The 15,916-nt window shown below is 40.3% G+C and overlaps 2 protein-coding genes and 1 long non-coding RNA gene across 3 annotated transcripts; 1 reads left to right on the forward strand and 2 right to left on the reverse strand.

Annotated features, from left to right (window-relative positions):
* Positions 1-55: 55 nt before the first annotated feature.
* On the reverse strand, positions 56-568 carry LOC141656033 (uncharacterized). The gene is made up of 3 exons (XR_012548297.1): positions 527-568; positions 316-436; positions 56-203 (listed from the first exon to the last, which is right to left on the reverse strand). It is a non-coding gene; the product is annotated as an uncharacterized LOC141656033 (long non-coding RNA).
* A 539-nt stretch (positions 569-1,107) lies between these two features.
* On the reverse strand, positions 1,108-1,603 carry LOC141655126 (uncharacterized). The gene is made up of 2 exons (XM_074462220.1): positions 1,448-1,603; positions 1,108-1,374 (listed from the first exon to the last, which is right to left on the reverse strand). Exons 1-2 carry the CDS (start codon positions 1,601-1,603, stop codon positions 1,108-1,110), a joined length of 423 nt encoding a protein of 140 aa, XP_074318321.1.
* A 6,904-nt stretch (positions 1,604-8,507) lies between these two features.
* Positions 8,508-15,281, forward strand: LOC141657121 (pumilio homolog 24). The gene is made up of 16 exons (XM_074464256.1): positions 8,508-8,839; positions 9,599-9,721; positions 9,936-9,989; positions 10,898-10,959; positions 11,040-11,121; positions 11,224-11,347; positions 11,440-11,523; positions 12,433-12,547; positions 13,238-13,388; positions 13,502-13,615; positions 13,742-13,813; positions 14,064-14,114; positions 14,288-14,338; positions 14,602-14,709; positions 14,805-15,028; positions 15,190-15,281. The coding sequence occupies exons 1-16, from the start codon at positions 8,672-8,674 to the stop codon at positions 15,272-15,274; spliced, it is 1,668 nt and encodes a 555-aa protein (XP_074320357.1). The 5' UTR covers positions 8,508-8,671; the 3' UTR covers positions 15,275-15,281.
* The last annotated feature ends 635 nt before the right edge of the window (positions 15,282-15,916 follow it).

A 15,916-nucleotide genomic window follows, 5' to 3' on the forward strand; every position in this document is an offset into this window, starting at 1 on the left:
CAATTCATTTAGGAGTCTGTCTAATACCTTGGTATGCTAATTTCAGATCCTTCCGTACTGCCAATGCATTTTTCTTTCTTGCAAACCCACCTACCTGAATCATTCTTCACAACTTTACTTGTACAATGCTTGCAACTATCATAGTACCACTTGACAGTCAAATCAACATCATATATAGTTGCAAGTGTCACATATCTCCCAACCTGTATTTGCATGACAACATACATTTTCAGTAATATTCACAATATATTCAAAAATATTGTAAAGCTGGTAGTCCATAGTTCAGGATGAAACAAAAAAAAAGTACAATATTACCTTTTGACATTTCTTAATCTCCGTAATTGTACTCAAGTTATCTCCTGAGAGCATATCTTCCGACTCACTCGAAATATAGGATATAACATTGGAGTTACTTGGTTCTTGACCGGCATATAGTCTTTGTTGCATTAGAATATAACATTAGTATCATTTGACTGAAATTATCAAAGTCCTAAGAATTTTAACAATAGTAGTTGTATAAGCTTACTCTCCGAGGAACGCTTCCACCTCTGGGATTGCGTGGTTGAAGTAAAAACGGGTGGCGTGTCTCGAGTTGTCACCCTAGGTTCACCTAGATAGTTCATCGAATTTCATATGCCGTCAGGTAAATGATTAATACAATTAAATTTTGCATACTCAAATAGTTGTATACCTTCCCATTTACACCGTTGAACACAGCGGATGACAGTGATAGCAGGTTCAGTGGACGATTTACATGCATCAGCAAAAGCCTGAACTAAACCAACATAGTCGTTCCATATTGAGCATGCTAATTTCTCCTTCCTGGGTATATGTTTATTAATTAGTAGGTTATTAAAATGATTGTTGTAAATGAATAGCTATGGGATATAACGTTGAATTTTAAAAGTAGTGGTATTGTTACCGAATATTCTCAATGTATATTGTCATCCAACTATTTCCATTCTTTGTTGGTTTGACTTCTCCGACTCCAGAAAACTTACCAATGACATCTGGGTGAATATGTCCAATAGATGTTACAAAATTATATAATAAATATTTTCAATTAGTGATTGATTTTTTGATTAAGTATGAGTTTCATGGACGTACCTATAAAATGTTCATCAGATATCGTTCAGATAGAATATCACCAAAGTCCACAAACCTGAATCCATATCTTGGGATAGGTAGATTGTGCACCTCTCTAACAACTGTAGGATATGCAAAGTAGATGCGTAATTCTTCAGAAGTTGCCATTTCAGCGCCTTTATTTGCCTCCACGGTGAATCTTGACAGTTTGTATAGATGTCCCTCGCTGATCCTATCCTTAAATTTGAAAATGATGCACTTGCGAATAGTTGCTTGAATTAGATTGTCCTGTAAATTATAGTAATTAAAGAATTTTACAGCATAATTTGAAATTGACAATTACTGCTAAAACATGTAATACCTCTGCAATTAATAATAGCATCTCTAACGCTAAAGTTTCTTCTTTGTTGTAGAAGCTTTTTCTTTCCCATATGTGCACAACACGCACGGAAATTTCAGCGGTGATCATATCTGCTTTCAAATGGCGTAGGGCGACGAGTGTGCAGTTGATGGCCATATCGGAGTTCTTAAATTTTTTTCTTGTTTTTTTTTTGTAAATTATGAATGATAGAGATGGATGGAGATGACTGTGTTGAACGTGAATTTATAGTGATATTTTGAGAACTAATTAGCTATATTTTGGGGAAAAAGATTGACATAGGTCAAAGCAAATGGAAAAAGATAATATATATCCAATAGAAACCTACGTGGTTGAATGATGTTGACTAATTTCATTCCTTATTCCACTCAACTAAATTAGGTAATATTTATTTATTTATTTCCTTGCTTATTTTTATTCATTCTGTTAGTCATATTCCACTCCACTAATTTAGGAATTAGGAATTAGTTACTTATTGCGTTGACTTTGCAATCAATCAAATCATCATCATACGTTTACAGAATTTTGCTCTTTTTATTTTATTTTACGTTAAATGTTTTTCGTAGGATTGCTGCCAAACTGCCACGTAGGATTGCTCTAGGTAATTGTGATGCCATGTCAGCCAATTTGGCTTCTGCATTAGAGAAATAAATGAATGATGATATTGTAAAATGTCTTAGAAATGTTACCTTATACATTAGGCAACACTTTTAGAAGTGACGCTTAAACCTTCATTGCGTTAGCCTAATCTTCTAAATCCGACACTCTATGAGACACCATAGAAGGAACATTTATAACACTAATTTTTCAAATAATTGTCGTGACAAAATCGAAGAAACCCACAAATTGATAGGAACAAAAACTTTCATAATGAAGAGGACAAAAAACTCCCATATAAAGGACAATAAAATTGAGTTTATCTAGACTTGGCAAACAGATTGAGATGTGCCAGGTTCGCGTTCATGTAAGATATAAATGGGTCAGGAATCCTTCAACCAAAACTCGACTCATCTAAATCTCATGTCGACCCGATTACATCAATGGGTCATCAAGTGTCAAACCTAACCATTAATTTTGTGTCATGTCGATATTTGGAAAGTGTTGGTGTATTTATGTGATGTATAATCAAGAAAAAATAGGATTATTAATTTAGTAAATTATAACAGGTAAGTCACCCGAGGGTGACATGGTCAAAGTCTAGGAGGCATGGACTTAGATTGTCACCCTACTTGCTTTTTTTTTAGGATAAAACCCGAAGGCCTTACTGCATTAATCGAGAATCAAAACAAACAGCAATGTTCGCAGTCGGTGGTAAAGTTTCCGACCATACATGTCTACCAACTATTCTAGGAAAAAGATGAGCTAAAGAGTGCGCCACCGAATTGTTCACGCGACTCGTAAAAGACCAAATAACAGAGTTAAACGAATTGCATAGAAATAAAATGTCTTGTATCACGAGAGAAAACATGCTCCGCCCCGTGTCCTTCTTCTTCAACCTTTCGATGACGGGCAAACAGTCGCTCTCCACCACAATCTTGGAGTGTCCTCGCCTAGCAGCTTCGCTAATTCCTTCCATGATAGCAACCGCCTCCGCCATCTGAGAGTCCCACTGTTGTCTTTGCACCTGCGAGATACCCCATCGAACCGCACCCCTCTCGTCCCTACACACCACACCAATGCTTATGCCCACATCCTCCGTTATCCCCGCATCCACATTTATCTTCACATACTCCGCAGGTGGTGCCTCCCATGCCCTTCCTCCTTCCTTCGTTCTTCTACCCAGTCCCTCGTCCTCCTTCCTTTCCCGAGCACATCCCCCACCCTCCATCTCAGCCGTGACATCACCTATTCGTCGAATGATCCCCCTCACATCCACCTCCCTTGTATCAAAAACCACCTTGTTACGGTGTTCCCATATCGCCCAGCACCCCACCATAAACAAAGCATGTTCCCGATGCCCCAACACCCGCCACCTCGCTTCCACCCAATCTCTTATACTTCCACCTTCATTTCCCCCCTCCCCCAGACCAATGCCCTCCCACACAGCTATAGCACAAGCACAATCACGGAAAAGATGAAGACTCGACTCGTTAGAATTATTGCATAAAGAACAAAAAGAAGACTCACCTCGGACTCGAGAAGCGATATTCGCTCTTGTTGCTAGAGCCTCACTGCAGAGTTGCCAAAAGAAAAGCTTCACACGGGGCCATACCGGGACTTTCCACAACCTATTCCAGAGCCACCTCTCCCGATCCCAATTTGAGACCCCTCCCACTTCCAATTCCTCACGGCCTCCAGCAAGACTACGATAAGCAGAACGAACCGAATAAATCCCATCCCTCTCCTCCTTCCAGTACCACGAATCAGCTGGTTTGAGTGAACTCAATCGAATGTTCATGACCCTCTCGCACTCAAACGGGAGTAAAACCGTACCAAGCAACTCTTCCTTCCACCTCCCTCCTTCATTCTCCATAAGATCCGCTACTCTCATGTCATCACTTCCCAGGACCCGAGGTGAGACAATTCGGCCAGTTTGGGTTTCGGGAAGCCACGCATCTCCCCACACACGTGTGGATAACCCATCCCCAATCCGTATCCTTCACCCTTGGTTCAACATATTACGGGCCTCAATAATTCCTCTCCACGTGTAGCTCGGATTGTGCCCAATTCTCGCAGTCATAACATCGTCAGAGGGGTAGTATTTAGCCCGCATAGTACGAGCCTAAAGACAATTTGGCTCCGTGATCAGCCGCCATACTTGCTTCCCTATGAGCGCCATGTTAAACAGCTGGAAATCCCTAAAACCCATACCTCCAAGACTCTTCGATCGACATAATTTCCTCCATGAGACCCAGCTGATCCCCTTCTTGCCCTCATCATGCCCCCACCAAAACCTCGATATCAGGGATCTGAGCTCCTCACAAAAGTTGACAGGAATTTTAAAAATACTCATAACATAGGTAGGAAGTGAATTGGCCACGGCCTTTATAAGAACTTCTCTACCCGCCCTAGACAATATTTTCCCACGCCAACCATTGAGTCTCTTACTCAGCTTGTCCCTTAAGATGTCCGTGAGGACTTTTTTCGATCGACCCAGAACCGTCGGAAGCCCTAAGTACCTCTCCTGTTCTTCAACCTCCACTACCCCCAACCTCGTGGCCAAGTTACTTCTCTTTTGTATGGGGATACCTTTACTAAAAGAGATAGTAGTTTTTTCAAGGCTAACCAGCTGCCCCGAGGCTCTTTCATAACGGCTCAAAATACCCTTGACCGTGTCAGCTTCCTCCGTCTTCGCTCTCATAAAGAATATGCTATCATCAGCAAATAGCAGATGTGAAATCGAAGGAGCATTGGTAGCAATTCGGACCCCATGTAAACTTCCCATCTCAACCGCCCTACGCATGGCACTCGATAGAACCTCAGCACATAGAATGAACAAATAAGGGGAGAGGGGGTCCCCTTGTCGTAACCCTCGTGTTGGCCGAAATTCTTCCGTGGGCACTCCATTAATCAGGACCGAGAACGACACTGAAGTAACGCAGGCCATAACTCGCATCACCCAATCCCTGTCCAGACCCATCGTGATTAAAACCTTCCGAAGGAACGACCATTCAACTCGGTCATAAGCTTTCGCCATATCAAGTTTTAGAGCCATTATGCCTTCCGAGCTTCGACAATTCTTCATGTGATGGAAAACTTCAAAAGCTATCATAACATTATCCGAAATGGCCCTACCTGGTGTAAAGGCACTTTGGTTCTCAGAGACAATATCACCAAGGAACGTCTTCAGGCGGTTAGCAAGAACTTTAGAAACCAGCTTGTACACCACGTTGCAAAGACTAATCGGTCGAAAATCTCGAATTTTGTCCGGAGCTTTCTTCTTTGGGATAAGCACAATATTTGTTTTATTGAGCTCCGCAGGCGATCTCTCCCCTCGTAAAATAGCTAGGACAGTCTCCGTCACAATAGGCCCTATCGTACCCCAATAAGTTTGATAAAACAGCCCATTCATTCCATCCGGACCCGGTGCCTTCAGGGGGTGCATTTGATTTAAGGCGTCAAGCACTTCATCTTCACCATATACCCTCCTGAGATTTTCATTCATATCATTTGTGACTCTATCCCGTATCCCTTCCAAAAGCTCATCATCCGCAGTCGGTGTATCCGTCGTAAACAGCTGATGGAAATAGCTATTCACGACAGAACCCACGGCAATATCCCCTTGTCTAGTAACACCCTCATCATCGATCAACTTTGCAATGTGATTTTTCCGCCTTCGCTCCCCTGCTCTTATGTGAAAAAATTTGGTATTCTTGTCCCCATCCTTTAACCAAAGCGCTCTCGACCGTTGTCTCCAATAAAGCTCTTCTTGCCTACGTAAATCAGCAATCTCGGCCACCAGTTTACGCCTCAAACTGACATTTTCCGCGGTTCTCTCCTTCGAATCCAGCCGACACAGCTGCTTTTGCCTAGTCGTAATCCCCCTGCCAATTTTATTGATGTTCGTGCCCTTCCATTTCCTCAATTCACTTGCACACTCCTCCAAAGTATTCACCAAATCCCCTCTCCCACGTTCTACCCCTCTCTCGACGGCCTCAGCACACCCCTCCTCTCCTACCCAAATTTGTTCAAACTTGAAGCTACGACCTCCCTGCACCCCGTCGACTCTACTGTTTAGGATCAGCTTTATAGGCGCGTGGTCGGACCACTCCCTATTAAGGTAGTAAAGACGAGCATAAGGAAACATGTCTGTCCAGGTAGAAGTGCTCAAAGCTCTGTCAAGCATACACTGTCTGTTTGCATCTCCCACTTGGCCGTTATCCCACGAAAAATTATATCCTTCCCAAGTAATATCTCGCAGGCCACATTCATCCACGGCTGCACGGAAATTGTTCATTTGCCTTTGGGGTCTACTACCCCCCTTCATCTCCGTCGATAGCAGAATTTCATTAAAGTCTCCGATACATACCCAAGGCAAGTTTGATTGTCTATTCAACAGTCGAAGGAGTTCCCATGAAAGATGGCGATCAGCTACAACAGGCCATCCATAAAAACCGGTGACTCTCCATTCCCCCTCAGTACTCTTGATTCTGAAATCCATGTGGTGATTGGAAGCTGACATGAACGTGCAGTCGATCTCCTTTCTCCATAGCATAGCTAAGCCTCCCGATCTTCCAATGCTATCTACTTCCATACCATAAAACTCATCAAACCTCTCCCTCACCCTCCGTAGCTCACGACCACTCAATTTAGTTTCACATAAAAAAAGAATGGCCGGGGCCTCTCTCCGGATCAAAGCCCGAAGAGCCAAAGCCGTGTCGGGGTGGCCCAAGCCCCGACAGTTGATGCTTAGGATATTCATTGGGCCCGGCGGGGTTGACCACCGTCAACCTCCGCCTCAGGTATAATGACGCCCCCGTCTAACGTTTGTTTAACCCGCTTACAGCCACTCTCCTCGATGTGATCCTCCCTCCTCCTTTTCAGCAAGTCACCCTTTCCCGCATCCCTTTCACCAGCCAAAGCCACTCCTCCCTCCCTAACAGGTCTCTCCCATCGTGTCCAGCTTCTCTTCCCCCCCTTAAAGTCCTCCCCTGTCCCGATATCAGTCCTCATCAGGTCCCCGTTCGCACTCCCTTCCTCCATCACTAATCCCTCTGCACCGTGCAGCTCCTCCATAACCCCCTCCCCATCAACAACAGCATCATCCCCTCTCCCTACCACACCCCCTCCCTCAATTCGCTCCTGAACAGTCCCTTCCTCCGCCGTTATTGCCCCTCCACCCTGTAACTCCATATCACTCTCAGGCCCAATATTCTCCTCTCCCCCAGCACTCCTACTCTTATCCACAGGCTCTTGGTCTTTCTTCCTCGACCTAAAACTCAGCGCAATGTTTTCCAGTTTGGTTATCATATTCGAGATAACCTCATCTGAATCTTTTCTGCTAACCTCATCAAAACTTGCCCTAAGATCTCGAGCAGCCTTCCCCGTGCTCTCTTTAGATGTTTTCACCACTTTCCATGGCGAGGCTCGTAACCAATCTCCAAACTGGAGATCTTCCTCCTCATACGGACCGTTTTCGCAGTCCTTCTCACCATGGCCAATAAGACCACACCCATAGCAATAAGTTGGGAGCCTTTCATATTTCACACCAAAGCTTATCGTACGGCCATCTCGAACTTTTATAGGTATCGCAGCTTTCAACGGAGATTGAATATCATATAAAACTCGCACCCTAATGGCCCTATCAAGCTCGGGGTTAGGGCCATGCTCGAACCTCATAAAAGTCCCCAAGCAATCCCCCAAACGTTTAGCGTTCAACTGACTTGTTCGTCCCGCAATGGGGAGGTCATAGATTCTCGTCCATATGGGAAAGAAATGAAGAGAAGCATCAGAAATTTTACCCGATTGATTTGGTATATCGAAACACCACATGAACTTGTCGAAATGCCATGGCTGTCCCTCAATCACCTTCGCCCTATCACGTTCTGCACCAAATCGAAAGATAAAGGTTTTCTCCTTTGGGTCGATAACATTCCCTACAATCGGTTTCGACGGATTCCACAGTTTGATCATTGTGTCTATGGCTGCCTTGACATTAATCGCCCTCGTCGCCCATAATTTTCCAACAATAAGGATCTTTCCTGTATTAGCATCCGGATCCTCGCCCTCTTCCCATTCGAACAAACCCTCCTCCGACCCCATAGGTTGTTTCCCGTCCCGTCGATGGCCCTGTGATCCGTTCTCCATTGACACCTGCAAGCAAAACAAAAGCAAAGAAAAAACAAGAAACGAAGATCGCGAACCCAACTCACAATCGAAATCGTGAGCAAAGCCTCGAGAAGGAGGAGAGAAAACGAAGAAAGATTAGACAGAGACAAAGATTTTTTGACAGAACCCTAGGAACCCTAGACAGGTCACCCTACTTGCTTTTGGTGAAGCTTAATCCTATACAATTTCACACAGATTTTAACCACTAAACTCCACAATTATGAGTTATCAACTCGTTAAAAGTTATAAAAAAAACCTAAATAAAAAACTAAGAGGATCCGAATCTAGCAAATGGGCATTAAACACTCGAAATTGGGCCAACCCGAACTCATCTCCTCCCTCAAATCCCCAATTCCCGAAGCCTCCCTTTCCACAAAACCCTTCGCAAAACCCTGAAACAACTGGAAACCCAGAAAACAAACCTTCAACAATCCATCAATGGCGCCCAAAGATGAAGCATTGAAATCAAATAAAAGGAAAAGAGTTGGTGGTGATAAAGGAGCAAAACCAACCCAAGAACTGAAGAAGAAATCAAAGCTTATTAAGTCCATTAAACCTGATTCTTCGAAGAAAGAATCAAAGGTTTCAGCTAAGCATGATAACAAGGTGTGTTTATCTATCTGGGATTTGATAAAGTTTATAAAGTTGTAATCTTTGCTGTATTTTTTTGAGAATTTTGTTATGTTTACATGTATTTGATTTTGCTGGGATTGTTTAGAACTATACAGATTTGATTTTACTGATTTAAATTGAAAATTTTATGTCTTTTGTTGTATGTTGAACTAATTTCATCTTGTTGGGTGTTTTGAATCTGCAAGACTTGAACTTTCTGATTAAAAATGAGATTTTTTTTAATTGGATTTGCAGTATTCAGAATTTAATGTTGAATGTTACTCAGAATCGATTCAAAAGGGTCGGACACGGGTGCGTGCCCAAGGGTCGGACTAGGTTGTTTTGTTACAATTTGTTAAAGTCTAAAATGTATGGTCCGAGTGTAGTGGAAATGTTCAAGTGTCATACGCGAGCTCATATGAAGTGTTGAAGTAATATAGCCGTGAGTATGCTGAATCAATTTTTTTGTTCTGTTTATGTTAAGAACTGCTAAGGTTATTGCATTGATTAGTTTAGACTACTGAGAGTTTGAGCTAGATTAGGTTTTAGGTTATTTTGAAGTCATTTTAATGCGGTTTTTTTTTTTTTTTTTGAATTTTACTTATGTTGGTGGGCTGATCTTAGTTTGGTTCAATATCCATGTGTAATTGTAATGCTCGTCATGTGTGTGATTGCAATTTTGGTTTTCATTTTCATTGAATTCAAACGAAAAATGTATGATTCTAACATATGTATGATTCATCTGAACTGAAGAAGGAAAAGAAACAAGAGAAGCTCATTAAACCGGCTTCTTCCAAACCAGAGCCCTTGAAGAAGATACAAGATATTTCTGCGAAGGATGAGAAGTCAAAAAAAGAGATGCGTCTGCTTGCCAAGGTTTAAATATTTTCCTCTCGTGGGCCATTTTAGCCTGGTGTTAATTCCTTTGTTTGGCTGTATTTGGAACTACTATTGCTCTTTTCATTTTTTTTTTTACGGGGGTGAGAAGTAAGGATTTTTAGCTCTATTATTGATTGAGTAGTAGGTTATTCAGTATGCTTGAAATGTAGATTTTTGATTCAAATGTTGGTCTTGTATGCTCTTGTCACAGGAGCGGACCGAGGTGAGGAAGAAGAGGAGAAAGCCACATTATACACTGGAGCAAGTGAGCTATTTTCTTTCTAAGCTGTCATTAGTTTTAGTTTTTTTGCCATCAATTTTTTTCCTCTTTTGTAGAAATAGACTGGTGGTCTATCCAACTTCATACTTTGTGGAGAACTGACATAAACAATTGAATTGGATTGGATCCTTCTAAATTGCTAATTGACTTGAGGACTTAGGGATAGATGAGCTATAATGCCCATAGTCAAATGATGGTAGCAGTTGCCATTTACCTGTCTTAGTTATTTGTGGACATTTTGATTATTTATTCTGTGTGGGCGTTTGTGCTCACTGATCTGTGGAAGTTACGAATACTTTTTAAGACCTGTGATCCGTGGACATTTCGTGATTTTTGGTGGCAGTGGTGTGTTGTCAACTTGTCACGATGAACTTTCGTGTTTCGTTTGAGTAGCAATATTTGCTAATTTGTTGGTTAAGAAAAACTGGGCACATGAAGTGAAATGGCTTGAGTCACCTTTTTGTTTCCATTTCATATGAAGCCTAAAAGGCTCTATTCTTTTTTGAGGGAAAAAAGCATTTTATTCATAAAAGGCACTATTCTTGAACTTTAGCGTATGATCAAATAGAGCAAAATGGCTAAACTATTTGCGCTCCTTCTATTACAGACTATCAGTTTTTTAGCAAATTTTCATTACGGGTCATCATGAAGCAGGATTTCCATGTTTTAAATAAGAGTGGAGAAGTCGTGTACATCCAACTCTACTTACCTAGACATAAATAGGGCGCTAGGCTGATGTTGTAGATTATGAGTATTAGGCATGGTGCTTCATTCAGAATCCTTTAGGATATTGACAGTTATTTTGATTCATACTTGTGGGAGTGTGTTGTAGCTAGCTGTTTGAAGCTTTTGGCTAATTATTTTTTTATTTTTTATTTTTAACTTTCTTATAGGAGCTTTCACTGTTGTGGGAGAAGATGAGGCGTCGTAATATAGCCAAAGAAGAGAGATCAACGTATGTTTCTGACAGCAAGCTCACTTTAGGCTCTCATGTTCTGTTTTATGCATGTTCATTTTTCCACCAATTGTGATTAGGTTTGTAACTGAAGCACTGCAAAAAATGAAGGGCAAGATTCCAGAGATTGCCAGCTCTCATATCTCGTCACGTGTCTTGCAGGTATTTTGTGCTCTTATTCACCCACTTGCAGCTATTTTATGTTACCGCTCATTGGATATTTCCTTGATTAACACTTCCCCAATCTTTTCTGTTCGGTTATAGACATGTGTTAAATACTGCTCAGATGCTGAGAGAGATTTGGTATACGAGGAACTTCGACCACATATGCTCACTCTATCCTTAAGTACCTATGCAGTTCATTTAGTTACCAAGATGTTTGACAATGGTATGCCTATTGCATTCAATAAAATGATCAGATTGGAATTAATTGTTTAACAGGCCTTTCATTGACTAAAGTTCTTATCTCATGAGTTGCAGCCTCTAAATCTCAGTTGCCTGGTTTGATTTCACTACTTCATGGGAATGTTGCTCGACTACTAAGACATAGTGTTGGATCTATTGGTATGTTTTTGGCTAAATTGAACCAATTTTTAACTCTGCTTTCAAATGCTTTTGCGATATTGTCCTTAGTTTAAAAAAGCGTGCCTTGAGTGCGCCTAAGGCGCACCTTGGATGAGGCACTAGCCAAAATGCCTCGGTCCATTTTAGGTGCGCCTTTTAGACATGGCTCACCTAACAAGGCTAACTAGTACGCACTTTCCATTTCTTTTAGACAAGGCTTGCCGTTTCTTTTCCCCATTATTCCTAATTTCGCTCCTTGTCATGTTAGCCAACTTGAAAACTCCTAAAAAGGCTATTGTTGCCAAAATTTTATCTAGAAATTACAAATTTGATATAAAAAACAGGGCGCCTCGCATCAAAAAGGCGCGCGCATTGCGCCTCGTCTCCTCGGTCCCTTAACGCTTCGGTGCGCCTTGCGCATTTTTAAACTAAGATATTGTCTTCTCTTCAAACATGCTGAATGCTACGTTGCACGGACTCTTCGAGTTACCTTTACTACTTGTGTCCCATAATCACCACTTGGACACGTGTATGACACTTGGGCACTTCATTCTAAGCTAATACCATGAAGAATTTACTTGAAGTACAACTGTACAAGATTCTCACATGTAGATATGAATCCAAACTTAGTCCGAGTAATATAGGCTGAAAGTGAGGCACACCAAACATTTCATTTTTGCGCAGCAAATATATTATCCCAGAGTCTGGCTCAAAGGATATTGTATTTGATACTTCCTTAGGCATAGGAGAGGCCCTCTGTTAAGCATTATACCTAAAGGGGGCAATATTCATTTTTGCTGTGCTCTTGTAAATTATTTCACGCATATCTGCTGTGCTGGTAGTGGCAGCTGTCACGTGTTTGTAACTGTATTTCTGAATTTTTATAATTGTTAATTTCTTGTCTTTCAGTTGTTGAACATGCTTATCAGATTGCAAATGCAATTCAGAAGCGTGAACTTTTGATGGAGCTATATTCAAAGGAGCTACAGTTATTCAAAGACTTCGCAAATATGAAAGAGACTAAGTGAGTTTCATTCTGGAATAGTAAAAATATATTGGCTGCTGGTTATGTGCGTGGGTTTAGCGTACTCTCACTGTACTTGAGTCATAAGTAGTCGTCACTATTCAAATCTTCTTTCTCAAGTGAATGTTAAATAAAGTAGAATATTTTAGATTGAACTGAAGGATACTGTGTAATAGTAATATATGAATATATCGACCAAATGGCGAAATTGAATCCATTGAACTGTGTAGACAACTTATAAGTAGAAAAGTTTACTAACTTGATCACGCACTGACAGCCTGACATATTAGGTAATGGCCCTAATATGTGTGACCCTTGGGCCTTGGCTGAATATGTAATGTCTCCCCTTCAATGCTAGTTAAATTAAATGGTGTCTGTAGCTTGGATTTCTTTGATCATCACATATGCATAATGAAATTGGCTCTCATATTGGTTTGCAGCTTGTAAAACATGAGCCTTAGTCTTGAGATCTTTATCTGTAGTCGAGTACATGTATTAAATTATTGTTCAGTACTATGCTGAATATAAAATACCTTTAGATAGGTAAACGAGATTCTTATACGGATGCTAATTTGTAGCTGAGTACATGTATTAAATTATTGTTCAGTACTATACTGATTACGTATATATGTTTCCTACCTACGGATAGGTGAATGAGATTCTTATACGGATATTCCATTGTGCTTACAGGATAGTGGACTTAATTTCTAAGTTAGGCCTGAGAAAATCAAGTGTTTGCCGTCATATGACTGGTGTCCTGCAATCAATCTGGGAGAAGGGAATAGTTGATCATTCAATTGTTCACAAAGCCTTCATTGAGTACCTGAGCATTGCTGATAAGGTAGTTTCTAGTTCACCTCAACCTTGTTGACGAGTCTTATGCTTTTACTTTTTTGTTCTTCAGAGTGTTTTTCTGCTTCTTGTATTGCTTTTTTCCTAACTAAGTTTGTGCAGATGTCTGCAGAAGAGGTTGTTAAACAGCTTTCTGGACCACTCCTTGTTCGAATTATACATACAAGGGATGGGTCAAGAATCGGTATGCTTTGTGTCAAGCATGGTGGTGCTAAGGTTTGTTTAACTTAATTCTCGTAATCAATTCAAGGAATCTAATGGAATACAGACACCACTGTATCAGATAAAAGTCATAAAACTAACTTTTTAATGCACATATGCATTTTTACTCTATTGCTGTAGGAAAGGAAGAAACTTCTTAAGGCAATGAAAGAACACATGGGCAAGATTATCCATGATAATTGTGGAACCTTGGTATGTACTTTACGTACTTTATGCTTTTATTAGTTCATGTCTAATTGTCTATATTTCTTATATCAAATAAATTATCTTTAATTTCATGGCACATCTTGACATCTACAAATTCCAAAATCTATTTAACTATGTTAGGCAGTACAGAGTACTGTATTTATTTTACTTTTGTTTTGAAATTTTAATTACTGCTTACCAATAACCTTATCTAAAGAGAGATAGTTAGACACCCTAACCTACTTTATCTTTTCAGGTGCTGGTGTCTATTCTATCTAACGTTGATGACACAAAACTAGTCACCAAGGTTTGTCCGATTCTTCTTCTGTTTCCCCCCTCCTTAGTGTATATTTCTATTCGAGGATTCAGAAGGCCAAAGACTTTACATTATCAGTCCGTATAAGGGTCCTTGGTTTGTGGTTTCTCATTAACTGTTAAATGATTTACCTTTTGTTCATGATTTATGTTTGCCTCAAACAGGTTCTCATTCGTGCGCTACAGTCAAACTTGAAGGAAATCATCTTGGACAAGGTATATTACTCAATACTTTTCGTTTATCAGTATACATGTAATGGGTAGGATGGTTAACAAAAGAGTAGCTTCCTAGGCCGTGTCCCTTGCCAGGGTTAGAACCAAACCTGATGACGGTGATTCCACGGGAGTGCAGGACCAAGCACCTTTTGCCCTATTAGGAACCAAGCCACAGCTGCATCATTTTCTTTTATGGATTATTGTTAGCATTCAAGCTACACCTAATCATGGAATCCTTGTATATTTTTTCTTTTGTGATACAGAGTGCGAGACGTCCATTGTTACAATTGCTACAACCATACTGTCAGCGATATATTAGTCCTGATGATTTGGCCTGTTTGAATGCTGTAATTCCTTCTCTTTGCTCGAAGGCAAGTCAATTATCGAGCATTTTTTTTGGAATGTTTTTGGTTTGGCTTTGGTTGGTCGTGCGTTCACTATAATTCCTTAGTATATTTTCCAACAGGTTCAGAAAGAATCTTGTGACGATGATGGTGATGATGACATGCCGGTAAAACTTACCAATAATAACGAAGATGATTTGAAGAAAGCTGAGTCCGATGACGAAACACCTCCTTGGGAGGCCGATGAAAGCATGGAACCTGAAGAAGATACCCCATTGGCAGAGGGAGGTAAAAAGGATCCTTTACTTCGGAGGCAAGAATTGCTTGTGACAAGTGGGCTTGCTGAGGTTTGTTGTCTTTTTTTTTTTTTTTTTTTTTTTTTTTTTGGAAAATTCTCTCATATTATTTCCTATCTTATGTTTTTCTTGTGCTAGTTAACTCGACATTTTGTGATCTCATATTTCTGGAAGGATATGTACTTATATATTGTTTTTTCGATGCGTCGACGAGTCTTGTTGACGTATGCATTGAAAGTCGAGAAGAATTGCTGAAGTCAAATTTCGGAAAAGATGTTGTTTATGAGGTAATTTAGCATTTTAGCACTTCATTTTATTTTCTTTCCATATAAATCCACTCGTTATTTTTCTATATTTATATTTTTTACTTTATCCTTGTTCTTCACATAGTTTACATCTTTACAAATAGGGTTTTTTGTCAGAAACTACCTTTTATTTAGGGTCATTTGTGAACAACTACCTTTCATTTTATTTTTGGCTTTCAACTACCTTTCATTTATTCATTTTGCGAATGACTACCAAAAATCCACTTCCTGCGAAAAAAAATCAACTTTCCAGCGAGAGAAAGAAGGTACTTTAATATGACTTAGATGGACAATAGGTTGATGAATCATGAGTAGTCAAGGTTGTTAAAATGTAAGGGTGAAGGTGAAAATGGTAGTAAAGGTGACGACGGAGATGGAGATGTTGATTGAGCTGGTTGAATAATGGTTATGCGTTGATATTGCTTTGAACAAACTTTTGATAAGGTGTTGGGCAGGAGAGGAGCTTTTTTGGATTTTGTTGGGTGAACAAAGGGAGAAATATGGGTTATATGTGTGAAAAAGGGAGAAAAGAGCAAGTCAACGCCGGAAAGTTGACTTTTTTTTCGCCGGAAGTGGATTTTTGGTAGTCTTTCGCAAAATGAAGATATTAAAGGTAGTTGAAAGCCAAAAATA

Source organism: Silene latifolia, chromosome 5 (assembly GCF_048544455.1).
Source record: "Silene latifolia isolate original U9 population chromosome 5, ASM4854445v1, whole genome shotgun sequence".
Lineage (NCBI taxonomy): Eukaryota > Viridiplantae > Streptophyta > Magnoliopsida > Caryophyllales > Caryophyllaceae > Silene > Silene latifolia.

Coding starts and splice junctions, on each gene's coding strand:
- LOC141655126 (XM_074462220.1), bottom strand. CDS start 1,603: ATGGCCATCAACTGCACACTCGTCGCCCTACGCCATTTGAAAGCAGAT. Junction 1,375..1,447: donor TGCTATTATTAATTGCAGAG/GTATTACATGTT, acceptor TATAATTTACAG/GACAATCTAATTCAAGCAAC.
- LOC141657121 (XM_074464256.1), top strand. CDS start 8,672: ATGGCGCCCAAAGATGAAGCATTGAAATCAAATAAAAGGAAAAGAGTT. Junction 8,840..9,598: donor CAGCTAAGCATGATAACAAG/GTGTGTTTATCT, acceptor TCTGAACTGAAG/AAGGAAAAGAAACAAGAGAA. Junction 13,814..14,063: donor ATGATAATTGTGGAACCTTG/GTATGTACTTTA, acceptor TTATCTTTTCAG/GTGCTGGTGTCTATTCTATC.